This window comes from Canis lupus, chromosome 27 (genome assembly GCF_003254725.2).
Source record: "Canis lupus dingo isolate Sandy chromosome 27, ASM325472v2, whole genome shotgun sequence".
Taxonomy (NCBI): domain Eukaryota; kingdom Metazoa; phylum Chordata; class Mammalia; order Carnivora; family Canidae; genus Canis; species Canis lupus.
This window is the reverse complement of record NC_064269.1, coordinates 483,448-507,702: the sequence shown is the minus strand read 5'-3', so window position 1 is coordinate 507,702 and position 24,255 is coordinate 483,448. Positions and strand designations below refer to the sequence as shown.

Genomic DNA, 24,255 nt, shown 5'->3' with positions numbered 1-24,255 from the left:
ATGATTTGTGAGCGTGAAAGCAAAAGACACTGTGAGTGCAAGGGTTCATATCCTTACAGATCTTAGCTTGCGCACACGTCCTACCTCAAACAAACTGATGATGGCAGGATGCCTTCATCCCAGCTGTGGAGGACACAACTACTGAGTAACCTCTATCAGCTGAACTTTATCACTTACTCTCTATGGGCCTCAGTTTCCTTTACAGTTAAAAGTGGAAATAGTGATGTGAAAGTAGCTTTTCTCTCAAGTTAATGTCACGAAGATCAGATACAAGAATAAAAGCGTGTATCGTCAGCTGAAAATCACATATAAATGAAGCAATATCTAATCTGATCAAGCTATCACTCTCCAATAAATTCAACTTTTATACTACAATAAAAATCAAGATTACTGTCACTATATACTTACAAAAGTGCACTCTTCAACTTTTGTGCCCCTTGATTTTCAAATCCCTTGACCAGGATGCAGAACCTTCACGGGGTGTCTTCTGATCTCAGCATATGCAGGAGGAATAGAGGAATGAACACAGGTCTGTCAGTAAGAGACCTTGGCTCTTGATCCCCCAAGGCTCCAGGCTACCATTCCTGACAAGGCTCTTTCCACCCCTCAGCCTCAGAGTCCTCCTCTTGTTCAACTTACACCTGTAGCACCCTAACCTTTCAACCCATAGCCCCCTTCCCTGCTATAATATTTCTCCACAGATCTTATACTATTTAAAATTCTATGTTTACTTATACAATTTGTTTCTTGCCTCTTTCTGCTGAAGACATTGTAAGCTCCATGTGGGAAAACATTTTTGCCTGTTTTCTATCTGCAGGACTTGAAGAGCTCCTGATGGATGACTCACCCTACTTGGTAAAGAGACACATGGCTGAGGAGTAGGGATGTCACATTAGATGATCTAGAACTAAGCATCGTAACTGCTTGAATCTTTTATTTAGTCATGAGATCATTTCCGCATGTGGTCTCATTGCTCCAAGTGAACTATAAAAATCACAACCAGGAGTGACCGGCTGGCTCCGTTGGTTAAGCAGCTTACTTGATTCAGCTCAGGTCATGATTTCAGGGTTGGGATCAAAACCTGTATCAAAGTCTCTCTCTCTCTCTTGATTTCTTTAAAAAATAAATAATTTTTAAAAATTGCTTCCACCATATTGTAACTTAACAAGAGCAAGAACTGTTCAGGTTAGCTGGAAAGAATATCCAATACATGAAAATAAATTCTGTGTTACCTCTTACACTAGAAATGGCTCCCAATTTTTCCATTTCTATAAAATTTATCTTCTAATGTATACTAAAATTGGCAGAAGACAGGGACCTTCTCTTTCTCTATAGACCTAAAGGTAGGAGGTAGGTAATTTGAAATTAGGGCTTTAGTGACTCTCTGAAAGAAGAGTATGAGAGAATCCTAGGGCCCATTTCCTATCCTTGAGAATCCTAGAATTTCAACAGAAGAAAGAATGTGGTCATCCTGCCAGAGCCAGAGAGATGGGTCTTATGATTTTTCTAAGTTCTCTGCTGCCCAAAGTGCCTTAAAATTAGATCGGAAGGTTGCAGTCTGTCTAGTGGGCATTAGAAGAATTCAGCTAAAGAAGAACAGACAGGGTGAGTAATAAGTCCTTGCTTATGTGTCCAACCATGTGCTTAATTGTGAAGAAAGAGGAACAGTTGTTCTTCCCTAATGAAGAATGGGACAAGAGAAATGAGCTAAGGTTTCAGCAGAATGAAGTTCAGACTAAACATCGGGGTAACTAACTGCCAGTAACAACTAGAGAACAAAATAGTCATGATGATTGAATAAGATATTATGGAAATTACTACTTTGGAACACTTGTAAACTGAAAAAACAAGAAATCTCCATAGAATTCAAAGAAATATGAGTTCAGGACAACTTCAGGGATTCGTGGCAATTGGTAAATGTTCTTATGGTGACACACACTTGTAGCCATGGAGAAGAATTGAGAGTGGAAAGGGGTGATTTATTCCAGATGTCTAATTTTGCAGGTCTTATTCAAGGAAGAAAATTATTTGAAACCCTTTCTTCCCTCAGTGTGGATCTACCCTTTGGAGCACCTATCAAGGTGCCGAAACAGGAGAGAGAACTGAAATTATGGGGTGTCTCTATTTCAGAGGGGACAACATCAATAGAAGTGGTCTTCTGTTGAGGCACAAACTATATATTTGCAGATATTGGTGAAGAAATTGGAATGCAGAGGCAGTAGGAAAGAAAAAGGTCAACTAGGTCCTGTTAGACACCAGGCTCAGGTGCCAGGGTCAGGCTCACATTCATAATCAACCTAAAGGCATAATTGATCATTGATTTTATTGCTGATTTTACCATTGTGACAGGTAGAAATAACTGATGCAAAAAGATTAAGACAAATGCCCCATCACAATTCAGTCACTACTCTACATGTGGGTTAGTAATTTTATAAATGCCTGAAGCTTCCACAACATTGCACTAAGGAAAATGCTTTCAACTGGATATGCACGGGTTGGAAATCTCAAACTGTGTCCTGGGCCTGGGAAAGTTAGAGGAGAACTGTCTTCAGCTGAGGTTTCAGTTTATAACTCAAACAACTGGATCAAAGGACTTTGTTCATTCCATTCCTTTCCTCTGGTTCTTTCATAATAATTCTATTTTCAGTGAGTTTTGCCTTTCAACTTCAAGGAAATAGCCTTCTCTTTTGCTTTTAGGGGCTCGAGTGTTTACGTTGGTCTCAGCTGGAGAATCTAGAAGGATGGTTCTATGTTGAGGTCAACGCTTGTACCTTGCATTACTGAAATGTCCCCCCTTCATGTAACACAACATATTCATCAGTGTGCGATTTCATCATATTGACAGTCCTTCTGATGAGGCCTGAGAACATCTTGGAGGCCACTCTTCTACCCACTTCAGCTTCTACCTAGATATACATGATAGATAGATGATGGATAGACAGATAGATAATATAGATATGGATAGAGTTCTATGAAGACAGGCAACTATCATTAATGACGTCACCATTGTTCCAGCTGCTCAAGTACAAGCCTTCAAAACTATGTTTGGCTCCTCTTTCTTTCAAAACCCAAATCCAACTTATCAGCAATCCTTAAGTTCCACCTTTAAAATACACCCAGACACAGACAACTTCTCATCATCTCCATGTTCTCCTGGACCCGGTCAGCACCATAAGTCTTTGAACACACACTGTCTCTCCATTTTCTGCTTTCAGGAAATTAGCCGTAATTACCATGCAAAAATGTTAATCCTGTCATGGAATCCCTCTGCTCTCAACCCTTTGAAGATTAAAACCTTTCAGCAAAAGCCGAAGTCTTCATGACTGCCGATAACTGTGCCTTACCTGGCCTTCTACACAAGACAGTCTCATAGGTGTTTAGAGTAAGAGTCCATATGGCTACAAATCAAAGGTGGGAAGTGGAGTCAGCTAAAAACTATCAGTGAGGGTTCACAATATTATTTCTGAGACCAGGGAAAATTTTTGTTAAAAAAATAACCCATGCAGCCAATAACAGGTAACTAGCGATAAACTGTGGTTAGTCTGTGGTGGAAAAGGACAGAGGCAGGACCAGTCCATAATCATGGATGATCCCACTGTCACAGGACATTGTTCCACTTCAAAAGTAACCAAGCATCACCCTCCAGGCCTGATCCTGTGTGCCCTTCTCTCAATAACAAATCTTCATGCCAAATTCATTCCACTCCATAGATGACAAATTTTAAGATACTTGCAGCTCTCAAGGTCCCTTCAGGAGATATAAAATGTACAGTAATTGGAACAAGGAAATCTAACCGTAAGAAAACGAGTAAATAGGAATAGTGCAGATTTCTTCAATCTACTAAATGGCATCAATAACATGCCACCACTAATAATACATGCAATTGAGAAGCCCTGAGTGCTTTCCCCTAACATCAGGAATAAGAATTTGGTAAAGATCTCTGCTCTCATCACCTCTAGGTAACTCTCTAAAGGTCCTAGTCGCTGCAATAGGCAAGAAAAACAGAAAAAGACATGCATTTTCTCAGAAACTAAAAGGGAGGTGGGCAGGGAGTGGAGGTGACTGCATGGCGGGCACTGAGGGGGTCACTTGATAGGATAAGCACTGGGTATTATGCTATATGTTGGCAAATTGAACTCCAATTAAAAATATGTAAAAAATAAAAAAGAAAGTTACCTTCAAGTATCAGAATAAACACCTAGAATAAAATACCCATATTATTACAAAAAGAAACTATGAAATAAACCAACTTTCTGTGCAGATGATGTTGTCAGGCAAATATACACTCACACAGGAACATACACACAAACACAGAAGATCCATTAGGAAAAATAACTTCAAGTGTTGTCATAAGATAGAAGTCAATATATAAAAATAAGTTACATTTTTCACTTGTTAGCACTACTCAGCTGGAAAATGAACATTTTAAAATACACTCTCTAGAGCAGCGTGGAGAAACAGTGTTTATTTTGGGCAAATGTATCCAAAACTATGCCGGACCCTCTACGGGGAAGCTACAAGACATTGATGATGCAAATCACGTCACCATAAATATATGCAGATAAATTATGTTCAAGTCTTACTAAAAACACTAAGGTTAAGGTTTTGATTTATCTCCACCTCCAATTCAATCCCATTCATGTGTTTGCAAGCTTTTTTGTAAAAATTGGCAAACAAATTCCACAATTTATATGTATGACAAAGTAAAAACAGACAGGTAGCCAAAACCATCCTGAGAAAGACTGGACGTGGAAGAATCACACCACCTGACTTCAAAACTGATTCAGCTACATTAATCAAACCACTGAGATAGTGACCTACAGATAGAGAAATGAGTCATGTTCCTAACAGGTCAACTGCAGGTTCTGAAAGAAATCACACACCTAAGCAAGCTTGTTTTGCATCGCCTCTAGGACCCAAGACTGTTCAGAGCACTGAAAATTCTCTGAATAAAAATTCAGAAAATTCTCTTTATAGAAATCATATATAAAGGTTAAAGGGAGCTAAAAAAAAGAAAGAATAGAAATGGGTCTGCAGAACAGAACCGAGTTTGACAATGCACGCCACACATTTTTTAGAAAAATGCTAAGGCTACTCAGTAGAAGAAAGGAAAGTCTTTCAACAAAGTATACGGCAAAAAATACTATTACCTATTTAATTATAGAAATAGACCATGATTCCTACCTTTAACCATACACAACAATCAAAGACCTAATCATAAAACATAACGTTATAAATCATCTCAAGACTGAAATGTGTACCCTTTTAAACTTAGGGGATGTTAACATTTCTTAGACAGAAAACCCAAAGAAGCACTAACAGGAACAAGAAAATTCCCAACTGCAGCTTATCGAAACCATGATGTTTCATTTGCCGGCTCTGTCCATTAAATAGTAGATCCTAGTAGCAGTAAGTTTGTAACCTGAGAATACATTCAAGTGGACCAAAATGATGAAGAATCGGATGTTCCAAACATTCAATGCATCTCCTGCATCGCTCCTTTGCAAGATGAACAAATGCTAGAGAAGAGCAGGTACTCAATTAACACCAATAACACTCAGTTATGGAAACTTGGAGCTTCCAGGAGGGTTCAGGGTGATCCACTTGCCCCTAGCAGTTAATTTCACCCACTCAGAGTAAAATCTTTTGTGTTAATATTGGATGCATTTTCTTGTGCACATCGTTTCTCCTTGTTGCGTTAGGGCGACTGTGGCCTCTCTAACCCAACGGGGCCTGACCTGAGCTACCCCATGCAAGTCTCCTCTCAGGACACAGGGATATCTAGGGAGCTATGTCAGCATTTCAATCCTTGGCTTAGCCAACAACTTATGTTTATTTCACATCACACGATTTTGATCCCTCTACTCAAGTCCCAAAGACATTTCCTTATCTGAGTGCATCATACAAGTAGCTTGTTTACCTACTTGCCTGGAGCCCATTCATCTAGCAATACATATAACTCTTGGCTACAGCCCCACAGACTAACATCTAAATGCTTCCCTAGAGACAGGAGCCTAATGCTTTGTCCACTGTTAACCGAAGAGCTTTCAACTCTACTCTCTGGATCAACACAAGTTTCTCTTTTTCATCATTGTGTTGTATTAACAGAGCCTTTGGCAAACTGACTTCCACAGAGCCAAATACCCCATTTCCCTGCCCACCTCAACTCCAGCAACCCTATTTGCTGCATCTACTTAAGAGTCTCTCGTGATTTGTCTCCCTCTCTGATTATTTCCCACTCCTTGCCCTGTGATCCTCTGTGCTGTCTCATACTGCACATATGAGTGAAGCCATATGATGATTGTCTTTCTCTGATTGAGTTATTTTGCTCAGCGTGATACTCTCCAGGTCCATCCATGTCGGTGTAAATGGTAAGTATTCAAACTTTCTCATGACTAAGTAACATTCCATTGTACATATATACCACTTCCTCCTTTATCCATTCATCTGTTGATGAATGTCTTTCCGTAGTTTGCCTGTTGTGGACACTGCTGCTATAAACATTGTGGTGCATGTGCCCCTTCACTCATTAGATTAGTATCGTTGAGGTAAATGCCTCATAGCGCAATTGCTGGGGTGTAGGGTAGCTCTATTTTTAACTTCTTGAGGAAACTCCATACCGTTTTCCAGAGTGGCCACCCAACAGGTAGCAAAACAACTTCTCTCTGTTGTGTGGCACTTTCCCTGAATTCTACGACTACAATGCACCTAAAAGTACATTGCCGCTCTATAAGTCAACATTCCTGTTCTACCCAGCACATATTTTTTAGATTATTTTTATTTTTATTATTTATTTATTTATTTATTTATTTATTTATTTATTTATTTATTTAATAATAAATTTACCCAGCACTTATTTGACAGTTTCTCTGGCATCCACCAGAACACAACAGTAAAACAAACATTCACTGCCTGATGGTCTTCAGTGGAAGGGCTTTTTTTTTTTTTTTTTTTTTTTTTCCTTAAACACCACTGAGAAGCTAGCAACTATTTTAAAGGTGGTCTGGGAGAAGAATCTGCCTCAAGTAGTTTTCAAATCCAAACACCCAACACAACATTTTGAATAGATGCTGTTGATTTCTGCCAGAGATTTCAGATTCCAGCAGATGTATGATGCTGGAAACTTCTATCATATAGTCACATCCTATGAGCTCATAGGAAAAACATGGGACCAACACTCAGTAAGTCTACTAAGAGATTCAGCCAAAGATCCGATATAATTCAGATAACTCTGTGGTTACTGTGAGAAGAGGCTAACAGCATTTCTACTGGAGGAGTATGATTTTGCCAACACCAAAATAGTCCTCAGAATCTCTGGACTTCTTGCGTCTTAGCATGATCTGAAAATCATGACACTGTGTTGCAAAGTTTGAGCGATACCTCTCTTGCCCCAGCTGAGGTAATTCTCATGAATTTCAGAGACTGGACTCAGCCTGGAATATTAGCTGGCAATTTTTGACTACCCTCCAGGTGTTCTATGGGTACTAAAGGTTTTGCTTCTTTTGTCTTTATTCCTCTGTAGAAAGAATCATTACAACATGTGCTAATTTCCCCTTAGTGGTCATTAACTACAAATCTTGCCAACCTAAACGTGGAAACATATTAACATGCACTGATTTTCCTGTGACTATACAGTAAATGCACACTGAGATCTAGTCTGTGGAAATTCAAAGTGTACAAGGGTGACTCAGACTATTATGGAAAAGAAGGTGTTAGCTAAGCCTCTTAAGGTATACCAATCCCTCTGGGCATGTTGTACTTCCTACATAGCCTTGATCACACCCAATCCATCTCAAACAATCAAAACACACCTATTTCATCTTCAAGTCTCCTTTACCTCTCATCCACTGACAGATCCAAATAATTTTTAAATAATAAAACAGATTGAGTGGGAATCAAATTCCAAACTCAATCATTTCCCTACCAAAGCATGGACACGTTGCTTTTCATGAATTGTGCACTGCTTAGTGTACTGCTGATAAGAACCAGGACAAGCCCAAAGATTCCCACTTAGCAAGCGCATGAAAACTGGGTAGATGACCATGGTGGAAAGGACCACACACCACACTCCTTCGTGGAGTACGATATGTACAAATCTACAATATCCATCCCATTATGTGTTCAGTTGTCGAAGCCCTCCAGCCAAAACCAACCAGGAGCACAGCTGTAGCTCAGGAGCTTGGGATCATCATCACTACAGTGGGGGACATCATGCACCGTGGTGAATTGCAGAGTGCTGTCTCAGCTCAAGGGTATTAGAAAACACTTACACAGGAATTGGGCTTGTGTTAGGTGACTTAGGGGAGGTGGTAGGGAAGCAGGCCTCTGCCCGGGGTTGGACGCTGGCAAGGATCATGAGTGTGCTGTGGCTGGGGATATAAACAAATCTTTGCTAGAAGGAGAAGACACTGGACTGAGGCAAAGCTGTGACAGGTAATGAAGCAGCATCACTCATTAACTAAGAAAAAAGGCTATTGGTATTGTGGACTTGGCAACTGACATTGCTTTTGTCTGCACAGAAACAACACTGGGAAGTGAACTTGCTCTTTGCCTGCTTCATTACAGTCCCTGAGTGCCCGTGACTGCCGCTGGCCTTCTGTGACTTTGTATGTGTGCAACGTGAGAACACCATTTCCTACCCTCAGCCCAGCTCAGCCCTAACACCTCCGAAGCCCTGCTGTGCCAGGCCAGTTCCCAGATGGCAGGACTGCTTTCTTGCATCTCACCTGCTAAGTCATTGTGGTTAAGAGACTAATCATGGCTCAGTTCATAGTAGAGTTTGGTGAAATACAAAATAGATGTTGTTGCCTAATGTATACTGATTAGTGCATTCAGGTGACAAAAGCCTCTAGGCTCTAGTGATGGGCCCAGGAAGTGTATCATATATTTAAAAATTGGGTACACATGACAAAGTCCAACTCATAGTCACACGGGAAGGACAGGATAATATTCAACGAATCTGTCACTGGGATTGATGGAATCATTGGACCACCACTCACCAGCCCCTTAAAAATATACAATTTTGATGTTGCTCAATGTTGTTCTTTTTATTTTAAACAGAAAAACTGATTAGGGATAAGAGACATTGGTACACATGGTAAATCGTTGGATTAAATCAAATGAAGGCATAAGTGGCCGAGCCCCACAGGATCAAATGCAGATGCCTCGGAGTAATTCCATCTTACAACTATTTCAACCCAAATAGGTGATGCAACCAGTTCAAGAAGCCTGCAAGAGAATAAAATATATTGTCAAGAGGGTTTCACAAAAAGATGAATAATGTGGCTTCTTTCCTGGGCATCTGTGAGGAGACTAACAAACATCAAATGGCACTGACTTCCGAGGTGTCAAAGGAACATGACATGTTTGCCCAAAGAGAAATGGAATTTGCAGCCCTGGGTGGGAGCCTACGAAAACTGGAGGTTTACATTGAACAGGAAGTAGGCCAATGTGCATTAGTTTTCCCTCCCCATAACACAGAGCAACTCAGTCCTTTTTCCCTCCACTGGCTGCCACTACACATCCTTGAACAGATGCCACGTGATGGCCCGGACACTGAATGAGTAAAGGCAATATTTGAAAAAGGTTCCTCCGAACTTTGATTGTATAAATACCAACCCAATCTCTCTCATGTGTTCAGGGGGGAATCTTTCTTTGTAAGTTCTCAATGTCTTCATCCTTACAGTGTTTACTTAGTAAATGAGATTTAAATTACATTGATATGCAAATTGTATACTCCACTGCCTGATATATGTCCACAGTCAACAAACTTTGTGACCCATGTTACATGAGTGTTGAAGGACAGGAAAGACGAACCAGGACTAGAAAGACTACTGTCTTGGTCCTGTCATGAAGGTGAAACACACCCAGAACTACCCTGAATAATACTTAAAAGTTTCTGCCTCAAGGAAGCCTCAATTCCTCTGAGATATCTGTGAACTTGATATATAAAACTGAAAGCAGTGAGAGAATGAAGAAAACAGAGCTTTCCCAGGGCTCTTCCCTCTTGCCCTGAAAATAGAGTTTACCCTAACAATAGAGACCCCAGGAATCCAGGAGCCCCATAGAGAATCCTATAGATGAGCTAGACTTACTTGCTGAAGTGGTGCTTTGAGCAGCAGTGGTCGTGGAGGCAGGAGGAGCTGCAGTGCTGGCAGGAGCTGCAGTGGTGGCATCAGGAGCAGCTGAAATTAGGAGGAAGAGATCCAGCTGAGACACTTGACTCTACCCCAGCAACCAAATTTGTCCCAAGCAAGCGTGGAGGCACAGTCCTCCTTCTCAATTCGTCTCTGCAGATGTCAACAACTCGGTCATACCCTTAGCCTGCCTACCCATCCTCCTTTGGACTCATCCTTCCTAGCCCTGCCCATGGTGCGACAGAAAGAATTCCAGGCTTCTCCACAAGGTCTGTGACCCTAAGAGAGGAGACAAGCAGACACTTTCTCCCAGGGGCGAGCACCAAAGACCAAACCCACATGAGCTCCTATTTGCAAGAACCCCGGCTCAGGGCCAACAGGACAGTCCCTAGTGGGCTGTCTCTCTGGTGCCCTCCCATGGTCTAACTTGAGCCCTTCGGTTTCATCTGCAGCGTGCATGAGTGTGAGTAGTGGAATAACCTGTACAGGAGAAGAGAAGAAAGAACAAGTTCATGTGTCTCAGATTCGAGCAATAGGACCTCCTTTCTTTGAAAGAAGCACAATCTCTTCCTCCAGGTTCTGGCCTGAAACAGGATTATATTTGTCCTGCCTGTTCCTTGACTTGGACTCCATCTCTTACAGATGCATCTAGGAGAACCGCATTAGATGTAACAGGGGACATTAATACTATTGTGGCAATGATACGAGTGAGCAAGTGCCCCATCGATCATCTCATGTTCAAAGGATGTGTGGCAAGATTGGTAGCAATTATCGCTCTCTACGCCTTACACCAGAGCTCCTGACAGGCAGCCACAGGCAGACCCTACATCTGTGAGGTGCATCTGCCTCAACAAGTGGACAGCTCACTCTCCATGCCCACACTGGAGCCATGCTGTGTCAGTCCTCCTTCAGAAGACGGGGTGTTTTTTGAATTGTCCCCCATGGAGGTAGGACATACGGTTCAGTGTGTGAGGTCTGATGCAGTCACTGCCCTTTGACCAAAGGTCATAGGTCCCCAAATGTGGAGGCCAAAAGGAGAAAACATCCTCATGTCTGCTTGAGCACAACACATATAGCATTGGACATATAGGACACTGCGGGAGAAGCCCAAGAAATACTTAGGCTTTGGTCCACAACATTGGTTTCAGGCAAAAATAAATAAATAAATAAATAAATAAATAAATAAATAAATAAATAAATAAATAAAATAAAATAAATAATAAACCACACACAGAGAAGCCTGGGATAAAGGCATATATACTGTTAAAAAGAGCAAAGCTTAGGGCCTTCCTTCTACTTCACCTCTACTCTCCACAATCCATATTCCACGCTCCCATGTGCCCCTAGTGCCCACATCTCTACATGACCTTCAGTATCTACATTCTCTTCTGTCAAACTGAGACTCATTCACCCCTCTTTTTACACCAGCCATATATTTGGCGCTTTAAATTTTGGTAACCAAAAGACTTTTCATGCATCTCCCCAGATCACAAATTCAGACCACATTCCCTGGCATTTCTGCTGAAGGACAATGAATACCTATTCTACAATTTATATAAACCCATGCTAAAGACTTTGTATCCTCTATTAATATATGAGAAATCAGAGATTTTCTATGTCCACAATGAACTTTAGAAACAGGAATGTGCTGCCCCAGGCTTTTGCTTTGGAGTCTCTGTACTCTGTCCCCCATGACTGCCTTGACACGAGGTTGGGGTGGAAGACGGTCGTGACAGGAAGGTGCAAGTAAGACTTACCAGTAGAGCTATCAGATGGAGCACTTGTTGTATCCTCTGAAAGAGAAAAAGAAAAAATAGATGTAAGCTGAACAACAGTTTTGGGTGTAGACAAAAGCGACATTATGGACTTACTGGGGTCTTTCACAGCTGAAGAACCCAGGGCTACATGGCTACACATGTTGAAGACAAAGAGATGTAAAGATATGAAACTCACAAAAAGGTACCAAAAAACATAATATGTCTATTATTGCTTTCCTGAAATCAACCTCTGATGACCCTCCTAAACAATGTTAAACTAACACTGAAGTTGTGTTCCAAGGTTAAAACTGAGCAAAGACCAGACTGAATTGTCAAAGCTGAAAGTCAGAGTCCACTCTATTTTGAGTGGTCAGTCGAATGGGGTTGGAACAGGATAGTGAAGTGGAGGACACGGGTCAAGCATTCTAAGCCCCTCGGAACCACAATCCACAGAGACCTTGTATCATGATGTCCTCTCACTCCAGACCTTATGTTCAGGTAAGCATCATTACTTACGGCCTGAGACCAGGAAGGTGGAGACTGCCACCAGGACCATCAACGCCAAGACCTTCATGCTGGTGAATGGATCAGCAGGGAGCACAGAGAGGAAAGCGTCAGAGCTCAGGAGAAGGTAGGACTCTGACTCCAGCGTTGCACATCCTGACCTTATATAGGCAGAGTGCGCCAATCAGGAGGTGCCAGATCAGAATCCGGGCTAGATGATGTTGGGAAATGTGGGTACTTGGAGAAACCACTGGAGAGTCAACAGCACAGCCAGAGGCTTTCTTTGGAAAGATCACAATCTCAGTCCCTTGATTATGACACAGCTTTCAAGTCAAGAGTTTCCTATATTAAACATTTTTCTGGAAAATAAACTTTGCTTCCAGGCTTCCTCTAACCTTGTAGGATAGAGTAGCACCACGATAACCTGCCCTGTAGGATTGTGGTGCTCCTTTAGTACACATTAGAAGTTGGATGCCCACATCTTGCTTAGCTCAGGGTTTCCTCAAAACAGAATGATGGGGGTATGGCAGCGAGCTCTCAGAACCATCCACCTGGGGCAGGTTGTACCTTCCTCCTGCGGTGACCTCCCTCCTGTACGTGGAGACACTATCATCTGACACTCATACACAGCGAACCCACACCAATAGGATCTCTTTGAATTTAATACTTCTTTGGAAGAATTCAAAGGTAAAGAGAAAGTAAATAAAATATGAAATGAAAACTTGTTATTAATGCAGCCATTGAACCAATGCACTCATGCAACAAATATTTATTGACTACTCTACACATAAAAAAAACCCCCAGTGATGAACAAAGCACATAAAAATTCCGTGTGATACATGCAATTGTAGAGCTTCATCTCTTAAAACCTAAGCAACAAGGATGAAAGGGGTGGCAGGAAGGAGAGTAGAAGGAGGAAGGAAAACAGTGTGTAGTTTGTAAAGTGGTGAGGCCTAGTAAGTAATAATACAGGAGAGACGGAAGGAGAGTATCATGGAGACAGAAAATGAGGTTCTAATCTTAGATAAGTCAGCCGAAAGGGCATTACAGTAAAAGCGATTCTAGAACAAAGCCTTGAAGATGCTGAGGAATCAATCCTGTTACATCTTGGGAACCTGTGTTCCAAGGAAAGGAAGGAGTAGGAGCAAGTCCCTTATTCCTTCAGGTCTCTCTGCAGGTGTTGAATAGGGCCTGACCCTGCACCAGGACACATCAAACCACAATCCCTTAACTAAGGCAAATCCCAGCTAGATAAATGCAACAACGAAGCAACAACTCCACATTTACATCACAACCAAGTGTGGGACCCATCCAGGTCTCCAACGAAAGGCACTGAACAAGTCTTGGAAAACGCAGAAACGATGCGAAATCACGACATTTTAAATGTCCCTTGGCAATTAAATGACTCTAATACTTCAAAAGTTGTTATTGTTCATACACAGGATACCTTTTTGTGACAACTCAGTGGGAGAGTCTCTGTCCTATGAAGCAGCACTGAACATCGATTTCCTCTTTTCTTTCAAATATACGTGATATTTAACACTGTGTAAATTTAAGGGGCGCTACGTGTTAATATATGTTCATATATTGTATGTTTGCCATTGGAGCATTACTTACCATGTCTGTCATGTTCCTAGTGATCATTTCTGTTTAGGAGTTGGAATAATTAAGTTCTACTCTCCTAACAGCCTGGTGATTGTAAGAAAATATTTTCTATTCTGTGTCTATCACTATATCATGCATTAGGTCTCCAGGGCTTACAAATCATCAGGGAAATATGAGTCAATGGATAAAGAAGCTGTGGTCTATGTACACAATGGAATATTCCTCAGCCATCAGAAACGACAAATACCCACCATTTACTTCGACGTGGATGGAACTGGAGGGTATGATGTTGAGTGAAATAAGTCAACCGGAGAAGGACAAACATTATATGGTCTCATTCATCTGGGGAATATAAAATATAGTGAAAAGGAATAAAGGGGAAAGGAGAAAAAATGAGTGGGAAATATCAGAAAGGGAGACAGAACATGAGAGCCTCCTAACTCTGGGAAACGAATTAGGGGTGGTGGAAGGGGAGGTGGGCGGGGGGTGAGGGTGACTGGGTGATGGGCACTGAGGGAGGCACTTGATGGGATGAGCACTGGGTGTTATTCTATATGTTGGCAAATTGGCACCAATAAAAAATAAATTTATAAAAATTAAAAAAGAAAAGACAGTGAGATATCACCTCACACTTGTTAGAATCTCATCAACAAGACAAGGGTTAAGACGTGTTGGGAAGCTAGTGGAGAAAGGAGAACCTCAGTACACAGTGGGAGGTAATGTAAATGGGTGCATCCACTAAAAAAAAAAATGAAGATATTACAAAAAACAAAATTGATCTACCATGTGTTCCCGCAATCCCTCTTCTCGGGTTATGCCCAAAGGAAATGAAAACATGATCTTGGAGAGGGAGCGGCCTTCCCATGTTTATTCTAGCATTTACTTTGTAGCTAAGATAATAGATATAACTATGTGCCCGTCATGGGCGGAGGGATAAGGAGCATGTCCTGTGTGTGTGTATATATATACACACACATATGTACGATATATAATTTAGCCACGAGGAAGGACAGCTGCCATTTGCAAGAAAGATGGACCTTGAGCACATTATGTTGAGATAAATCAGACAGAGAAACACAAGCGTTGCGAGGTATCACTTTTATGTTGAATCTACAAAAGGCTAACTCATAAAAACAGACGTTAAGGCTGTTGTTACCCGGGTTGGGGGTGTGAGAGACAGGAGAGATGTGGTTTGAAAGCAGAAACTTACAATGAGGAGAAAAAACACCCCAGACACCTCTTCCTTCTTTCGTGTGAGACTCTGAGGCTCCGGAGCCACTCGGCTTACCAAGGCATGTTGGGGGAGCCTCATCGGGTAGATGGAGAGCGGCAGTGGGAATCCCTTACAGGGTGCTCTGCTCTCTGAGGCAAGGGGATTTAACACACACACACACACAATCTGAAGGGAAAGAAAAAAAAAGTTTTTTTTTTTTGTTTTTTTTAAATGGTGAAAAAGAAAGTCGCCAGGAAGTCAAGGGGCTCTAGGATCACCCCCAGTGTGGAATACGCCCCAGCAGCCCACCACCCACTCATGGCCTCTCAACAGAAGCAGACTCGCCCTGAAGGCTCCCCCAGCACGTGGCTCTGTATTGAGCACCCTCTGTATGCCTCCCACCATGCTGCCAGGGCAGAGGCCAGGAGACTCACCGGGTGCAGTGAAGGGGATGCTTGGTTGGCTGATGACGGAAGACGGCAAATGTGCCTCATGTAGGGTCCGCTCTGGACTTAGAAACACACAGTGGGTTAATCAGGGGAAGTTAGTACAAGGGAACCTGAGTTCTGGTGCATGAGTGACTCTGTGGAACCCCGACCTGGGCCCCCAGGGCTGAGGGAGGGCAACAAGGAAGGACGATGGCGGGAAGAGGCCTTCTCCCTGACACTGTGGTCAGACCTCAGGCAACAAGGCTAGTCCCACCCACTGGATGGCAGAGGTGTTCCCTGATTTTTCTAGCCTGAAGCTGGGCCCCAGGGAACAACCCCGCACACAGAGTGCAGGGAGAGGAGACAGTCAGCATCCCCTGGCCTGAATGTGCAGAGAGACGGGGCTCAGGGTGGAGGTGGGCACGTAGGGCCTGCAGGGAGACACGGGCTTGTGGGACCCCCAGGCCACTAGCAGGGCCTGCTGGGGGACTTGGGACTGTGCAGGAGAGGGGTCCTTGGGATGCAGGCGCCCTGCTGAGAGGGCGCTGGAGACTGTGGTGCCCACCCGGACCGCGTGTGCAATGCCCCCAGGACTGGCCGTGCTGGCCGCGGGGCTGGGGCAGGACTCCTCCACAGGGTCCCACACCCCCGCCGACCACCGTGCTGCGACCACAACCCCGGGAAGCCCCTTCCTCCTGCAATCTCTCTCCAGCGGCCTCTGCTCAGACGGTGGGGGCCGTGCTCACTGTCAAGGGCAGCCGAGCCCGAGTCCTCTGCCCTGTGGCGGAGCCTGTGCTGTGGGGCGGGCCTGGAGGTCGAGGGCACTGAACTGCCCACCGACACAGCAGCACAGGTACAAATGCCAATGATGGGGAGCGTCCGATTCCCAGGGTCAGTGGGAGGACCCCAAGTCCCCACCAAGGGTTCCACCAGCACAGACTGATGTTCTACTGTTGTCCATATCAGTTTCCACAATAAATGTACATAAAGAGTTATCAGAGTGTGTTTTTCTGACAAGATGGAAATTTCCATGACACTGTCATGCTCCTAACAGTATTTTTTAGCATTATCCTTTTAAGAAGCGTCTACAAACTGAGTTATTATATATGTGAATATTGGAAATATGCTCCCAAATACCAACAAGTTTTTTTCATTAAAACAAATGACTATATATATATATATACTGGGAATGCTATATCAAAATTAGACTGAGATAATTTCCACACCTTTAATTTTGTGCAATTATGTGACCTCTATTTTACTTTAATATATTTTGGGGAAATCAAAGTTAGGTGCTCCTGGTTGGTTAAGTTGGTTAAGCATGTAACCCTCGATTTTGGCTCAGATCGTAATTCCAGAGTCCTGTATCCAGCTCTGTGCTGAGCATGAGATCTGCTTGACGTCCTCTCTCTCCCTCTTTACTGCCCCTCCCCTGCCACTCTCACTCTTAATAAATAGATGAATGAATAAATAAAATCTTTAAAACCAAACTTCTATGTATATGTATATATACTTCTATATATCAGCCAATGTAGCCGATTTCCTTGTGCCTCAGAATATTTATTCTTACTAAGAAAATACAAAGATATATATGTATCCTAGGAAAGTCAAATCCATTGTGCATCCCAAAAACATTTAACTACTGCCTTTCCCCAAAACTTAATATTTCTCCCTCTGCCTGTGTCTCTGCCTCTCTCTCTCTCTCTCTCTCATGAATAAATAAAATCTTAAAAATAAAAAGTATAAAAAAGGATAAGATGAAAATAAATGAAATAAAATAAAAATTCATGAATTCATATCGGTAAAAAAAACTTAATATTTCCATTATAAAAATTAAAATAGAAGTATGTATAAGAAATAAAAGTAAAACTAACCGGATTTCCTAACACAATGCAATAATTGAACATTTCCTAACTCTTTATATGAATATGTGAACACACCCTTCTCCACGCCTGGCATCCATACTATCACTGCTCCCACTGTCAAAAAGCAAATATTAAATGAGTTTGCCCACGTGCTCACTCTCATATGCAAATATGTGTCTACACTAATGTATGTCTATGCCCGCTTCTGTTTTACAAAATGATATACAAAGAAAGGAAAACATGGTATTCCAAAATGGCATTATGTTCTAGACCATTCTTTTTTAAAAAATGTATATATATTTTTTTATTTTATTTGAGAGAGAGAGAATGCACACTAGGGAAGAGGAGGGGCAGAGGGAGAGGGAGAAGCAAGCTCATTGCTGAGCTGATGAGGGTCTCATTTCCAATGTCCTGGGGTCAAGACCTTTTTTTTTTTTTCCTGGGGTCAAGATCTGAGCCAAAGGCAGACCTTCACACAACTATGCTACCCAGGTGCCTCAGATCATTTTTTGCTGTGCACTCACTCCACTTAGTAGAAATCCAAGTCAGCCACTACACGTCTGCAGCATTGTTTTCTCTGGCTTTCCTATATCAGCACCTGCTGATGGGAATCCAGGTCATTTCTAGTGTTTTGCTGCTACTAATCAGGAAGCCATTGATATGCTTTGTGTTGTAACCTTATGTACAAAGGTTGCTGTATCTATCAATGCTTTAGGTCTCCAGATGGCTTTTAATGAAATCATATACATGTTTTAAATTGATTTTTTAAATTTATTTTTTATTGGTGTTCAATTTGCCAACATACAGAATAACACCCAGTGCTCATCCCGTCAAGTGCCCCCCTCAGTGCCCGCCACCCAGTCACGCCCACCCTCCGTCCACCTCCCCTTCCACCACCCCTAGTTCGTTTCCCAGAGTTAGGAGTCTCTCATGTTCTGTCTCCCTTTCTGATATTTCCCACTCATTTTTTCTCCTTTCCCCTTTATTCCCTTTCACTATTATTTATATTCCCCAAATGAATGAGACCATATAATGTTTGTCCTTCTCCGATTGACTTATTTCACTCAGCATAATAATTGAATAGATATTTTCAAATTCTTTTCCCAGAGGACACTAAAAATTATTATTAACAGAAATGAAATAGAGGAGCACGTTTTCCCAACCCTCTCTGCCACCAGTAACACACTCAGCATTTAACTCTGCATATCTGGTAGGTCAGAAGCAGTATTTGTCATACGTACTTGCATTTCCTGATTACAACACACATGAGCATGGAGATCTATTTGCTGTCCACTCGAATTTTCACTTGCAGGGTTTGCTTTGTCAGATCTGTTCCTTTATTGTGTCTTCTGTTCTTAACACGTAAGGAGTTACACCACATGAGAAATATTAAGATTTTCATCTTTCTTAAAATCACAAAGGTCTCCAACCTAACATATATGTATATTTTATTCACAATATACTTTCATGTGTTTTTATTCAAAGACTGATATCACATTTATTATAATTTTTATATTCAAATATATGTAATGGGGTCAACTAAAATTTGTGACACTCGAGCACACACAGATCACAGCTCTCTAATCCCTGATTTTCACAATGGTCACGAGGTTGGCCCTGGTCCCCAGTGCACAGTCTATTTTGGAGCATATATAAAAGGGAGATAGTAGGTGTAAAATCAGAGACAAAATCAGAAAAGCAGCCTCACCTAAAGACAAAGCCATAGAGAGAAGCATCAAGGACTCAGTCCCAAACCAGACCCCTCTCCTCCCACCATACACCACCTAGAAGGTGGAGGCCTCTGTAGCCATCCTGGGCTGCCACGGGCAGGGACACACAACTGAGTCTCAATAAAATAGTTAACCAGATACAGACTGATGGAGGCTAAAGAGAGGTCCTAGGGCAATCGGAGGGCCAGTAGGATGGGGAGTCAGCACCAAAGGTATCATCTTGTCCCTTTCTGGCTTCAAGGAGCTGAAGCACACACCGCGCAGAGTGAATCTCCAGGCTGAGAAATCTGAATGCGCGCCAGGTGCCAGATACAGACGTAGCATGTTTCTACTCTGTTCAGTACTCGTGACCGCTGTCATATGTTACTGCCTTTCAGTGTCAACCTCAACATTGCCCATTCCGAGGAATCTCTGGTGGCTTCCAAACTGAAGTACCCCTCAGCTATGGACACATAACTTGATTCTATTCCCATCATAATATTTATCACTACCTGATGTTTTCTTGGCTCTTTGTTTCTTTGCTCTTGGTTTGTCTGGTTTTCTGCCTCCCCTTCAATAAATAACACCTAAGGGAACAAAAGGTTACTTCATTTTACTAAATTCATAGGACTCAGAAGGGATCCAAGGACACAGTAAGTTCCAGAGAAATGTGAGTTAGGAACACATAAATGAATGCAATATAAATTCATGTGATAAGGATCAAACAACAAAAAAGAAGACTTTCCTTTAATGAATAGGGAGGGATATGAATAGTATTTTCATACTTTATTATGAAAAGTAAAGAGAAGTGGAAGTGGGCATTTCGGAAAGCAGAAATCAGGCTATGCCTGTGAGTTATGATATACAACAGACGAAGAAGACATAGGCAGGCAGGAATCCCATAAACAAAATTAACTAAGAGTGAGTCAGGTCCAATGGTGTGTAGCTACAACAGCATTTTACTGTCTCAAATCTCTACGGTCAAAGAAATCTGGATATACGGAGAGTTACATAAAAAAGCAACATGCATGTGAGGGGAAAATGCAGGCTCCACACGTACAAGGGAAGCACAATCATTACTCAGCTGTACCTCAAAACCTCACAAATACTTTGTTAAAAATTCAGGGAGATTCCTTATTTTTATTTATTTTTTTTTTTTGGAGATTCCTTCCAGACCTTCTTTGTGTCTTTATTCATTATCTGAAGCCAGGAAAGATCTCTCCTAAGCAAAATTCTCCCCCAAACTGGCTTTTTGTAACCAACAAAAGGAACTTTCAAATCTTTCCCTAATTCTCCTTCATTTCCCAAAGAGAAGTCATCCCACTCACGGCCTGATATCAGTTCTTACCATGACCATCTTCATCCCACCAACTGTGAATGACTGCTCCCTTCTGGAAAACCTGAGACAGCCACAAAATGCTCTCCTGTGAAGCTGAACATTCACAAGAGTGATTGTTCCCAAATTCAGCACTTTATTGTTATTTCTGTCTAGAAATACCTCATTAACATGTTCCTTATTGTTCCTTATTGTATTTTCCTTTCATTTCTTTTTCTGGAGGTCTTCCTGTTTCTCTCTGCACCCCTCTCTTGTCCAAATGTCTTTGTCTTACTTGATTAAACTATAGCTCCCATCATCCTTTGACCACTTGCAATCTTTGCTAAATAATTACCTTTAATTATTTAAATGTTTCAGGCTGTACAACATTCTCAGGCATCCAAAATGCCCTTCCTGGAAATTTGAAAACAATGACGCTTTGAGGGTGTCCTCCTGGACATCGTAGGAAGACACCTTTCTGAATACAGTGTTGGGGGCACCCTGGAACACTTACAGGAGCCTCCTTTTCCCTCCTGTTCACCCCACTGTACTCTCACTCTTATTCCATCAATCTTTAATCGTCTCATTACCCTCCTGGACATCTGACAACACTCATACTTCCACAGGTTCCTTCCTGACACCTTAGGGCAGTATCATTCCGAATATGGTGCCAAGCAGACCTTGAAATTCGATCAAGATTCCGTCTTCCTACTCCCCTCCTTCTAACCTGACATTTACCTTCTTAGGCTTGAATCATCACACTTGCTGGATGTTGACTTTGCACATTGGCAACTCTTTGTTGAAAAACCTGTTCAAGTTTCTTGGACACACTGTGGTAATTTTTATCTGGCATTACTGTCCATCTGTTCAGCACCACTGTCCAAAATTCAACACAAAGACTCACAGCCTTTGATGAGAAGAACAGATTCTGGGGTGATATTAATTTACACCAAAACCGCAAGAACACATGTTTCAACAGGAAATCTATACTGCATCAAGCCCTGACTCTAGAACAGTTTCATTTTGAGTATAGACAACAGATAGACTTTAGAAATCCACACGAATTGGCTTCATATGTTTCATCATTTACCTTTCCTGGGACATAATATCCCCTTTGTAGTACTCTGGAGGGGAATGCATAACCCGAATCTCCTTTGTGAAAATTTTTAAAAATTCAAAGTATGAGATTTTTTTTTCAAAAACGGCACTGGGTGTTATTCTGTATGTTGGCAAATTGAACACCAATAAAAAATAAATTTATTATTAAAAAAACAGTTAAGGGAAATGTATTCTTCAAATTATCAATGTCATGAAACATTTTTTAAAATTTGAATGCTATTTGCCAACACATAATATAACACCAGTGCTCATCCAGTCCAGTGCCGGCCTCAGTGCCCATCACACAGTTGCCCCAACCCCCCGCCCACCTCCCTTTCCACCATCGCTTGTTTATTTCCCAGAGTTAGGAGTCTCTCATGTTCTGTCATCTACACTATTTTTTTCCACTCATTTTCTCTCCTTTCCCCTTTAATACCTTTCACTATTTATTATATTCCCCATATGAGTGAAGCCATATGATGATTGTCCTTCTCTGATTGACTTACTTCACTCAGCGTAATACCCTACAGTTCCCTCCATGTCAAAGCCAATGGTGGGTATTCGTCTCTTCTAATGGCTGAGTAATACTCCATTGTATACATAGACCACATCTTCTCCATTCATCTGTCGATGGACACCAAGGCTCCTTCCACAGCTTGGCTATTGTGGACGTTGCTGCTGTGAACATTGGGGTGCTATCTTAAAATTTTTCATCAAAGGAGTGAGAAGAATGAATTTGGCATAAAGATTTCGAGAGCTGGGCTGTCATTACACAACTGACCACTTGAGAGAGATGCTTGATAACGTTGGTGGTCGGACAGTGGCCCATAAGGGTGGATTCATTCATAATTACAGAATCCTCTGCTTTTGTCTTCCTCCACGACAGTTGAAGAGTAACCACAGCTCATTGCTAGTTACCTGTTATCAATTGTGTGGGTTATTTTTTTTAACAAAATTTTCCTGGTCTCAGAAATCAAATCCTGATCCTCACTGACAGTATTTTTAGCTGACTTAATTCTTCCCACTTACGCCCTGACTCTTTAACCACCTACCACTTTGTGTTTGTGGAAGGCCAGGTAGAGCACAGCTTGTCGGCAATCATCATGAACACTTTGGATTTTGCTGAAAGATTTTTAAGCCATAAGGATTGAGATCGGAGAAGCGACATGACACGATTAACATTCTCACGTGACTGTTATGGCTAATTTTGTGTGGACGGAATATGAAGAGATGGTATGTGTGCAAGAAGAGCACACAGAGCTATTTCAGACCACCTAGGGTGATGACCGGGTCCAGGAGAACATGGAAGTGATGAGAAGTTGTCTGTGTCTGAATGTATTTTCAGGATGGAGCTTAAGGATACCTGACAGGTTGGATATGGGTTGTGAAAGAAAAGAAGAGTCAGGCATTCTCTAGAGGTTTGTATGGGAATGACTGGAACAACAATGGTATCATTAATGAAGGTTGGCTGTCTTCACAGAGCCATATGTAGATGCACATACTCTAGGTGGAAGGTGAGGTAGACAGTAGAATGGCCTCCAGGACGGCCTCAGGTCCCAATCCCCAGGACTGTAAATATGATAACACCCTGACGAATATGTTGTTCTATGGCAAAAGGGACATTCCAGTAAGGAGGGTTAGTATGGTTGACCTTCAGATAGGGAGAGTCTCCCGGATTATCTGGCTGAGCCCAATGGAATGACGTGAGCCCCTGAAAGCAAAAGAGGAAGGCAGAGATGGACGACAGAAATAGATGAGGCACATAAAGGTTCAAGTGGCCTTTGCAGCTTTGACAGTGAAGGGGAATCACCTGAGCAGGAAGTGAATTCTTCGAGCCCCTGAAGGAGGTTGCAGGTAGATTGTTCCCAGAGTCTCCAGAAAAAAGCATAATTGCTCCTGCCTTGGTGTCTGCCTTGTTAGGCTCTAGTCAGAGAATCCACTGAGCCAAGCTGTGTCCCACATTTGCATGCAGGGAAATTGTGAGATGCGTATTGTTTTCAAATGTTAACTTTGTGGGGGTTTGTGACAGAAGCCATAGAAAGGGAGCACGGGAGGAAAAAGCAAGTCTTCCAAACAAGCCTTAGCAACGTGTCCTCCTGGGCTCTGTGGTTTTCCCCAGGCCGTTTTATTGCCTCTTTTGGGCTCTGTTTGCTTCCCACTTCCCACTTACTGCCTACACACCTGGGGAACCTGACCTATTCACAAGGAAGATTATTCTGTTCTGACCGCAGGTAAGTCGTTTTGAAGTTGGTCCAGTCAACCTGTTGGCAGCGTGTCCGTCAGCCCCTTCCCCTGAGCTGACCGCTTCACTGTGCCTTCCTCGTGCTGCTCAGGGTCTCCCTTCAGGGCAGGTGACGGTCACGCTCCTGCGTAGTGCTTGATCCTCAGTGTGGTCCGTTTCAGCCTTCCTGTAGGAATCTGTTGGTCCCTTTGGAACACTATTTCTGCCAACCCCTACAATTCAGTCTTTCACCTTAATGCCTGCTCAGTACCAGCGTGTGGGGTTAGACACTGACACACTTCCTTGATCCCTGCAGTGACGCCCCTTGGCCATGTCTTCTCTCGTTGAAGTCCTGCCTTCATGGTTTCAGGCATAGTCACTGACAAAGATGAAAAAGATCTCTT

General features: G+C 42.3%; 1 protein-coding gene across 1 annotated transcript; it reads right to left on the bottom strand.

Moving 5' to 3' along the window:
• Window positions 1-9,036: 9,036 nt before the first annotated feature.
• On the bottom strand, window positions 9,037-12,623 carry LOC112667290 (uncharacterized). The gene is made up of 4 exons (XM_025458891.3): window positions 12,410-12,623; window positions 11,894-11,929; window positions 10,095-10,184; window positions 9,037-9,228 (listed from the first exon to the last, which is right to left on the bottom strand). Exons 1-4 carry the CDS (start codon window positions 12,465-12,467, stop codon window positions 9,188-9,190), a joined length of 225 nt encoding a protein of 74 aa, XP_025314676.1. The 5' UTR covers window positions 12,468-12,623; the 3' UTR covers window positions 9,037-9,187.
• Window positions 12,624-24,255: the final 11,632 nt, after the last annotated feature.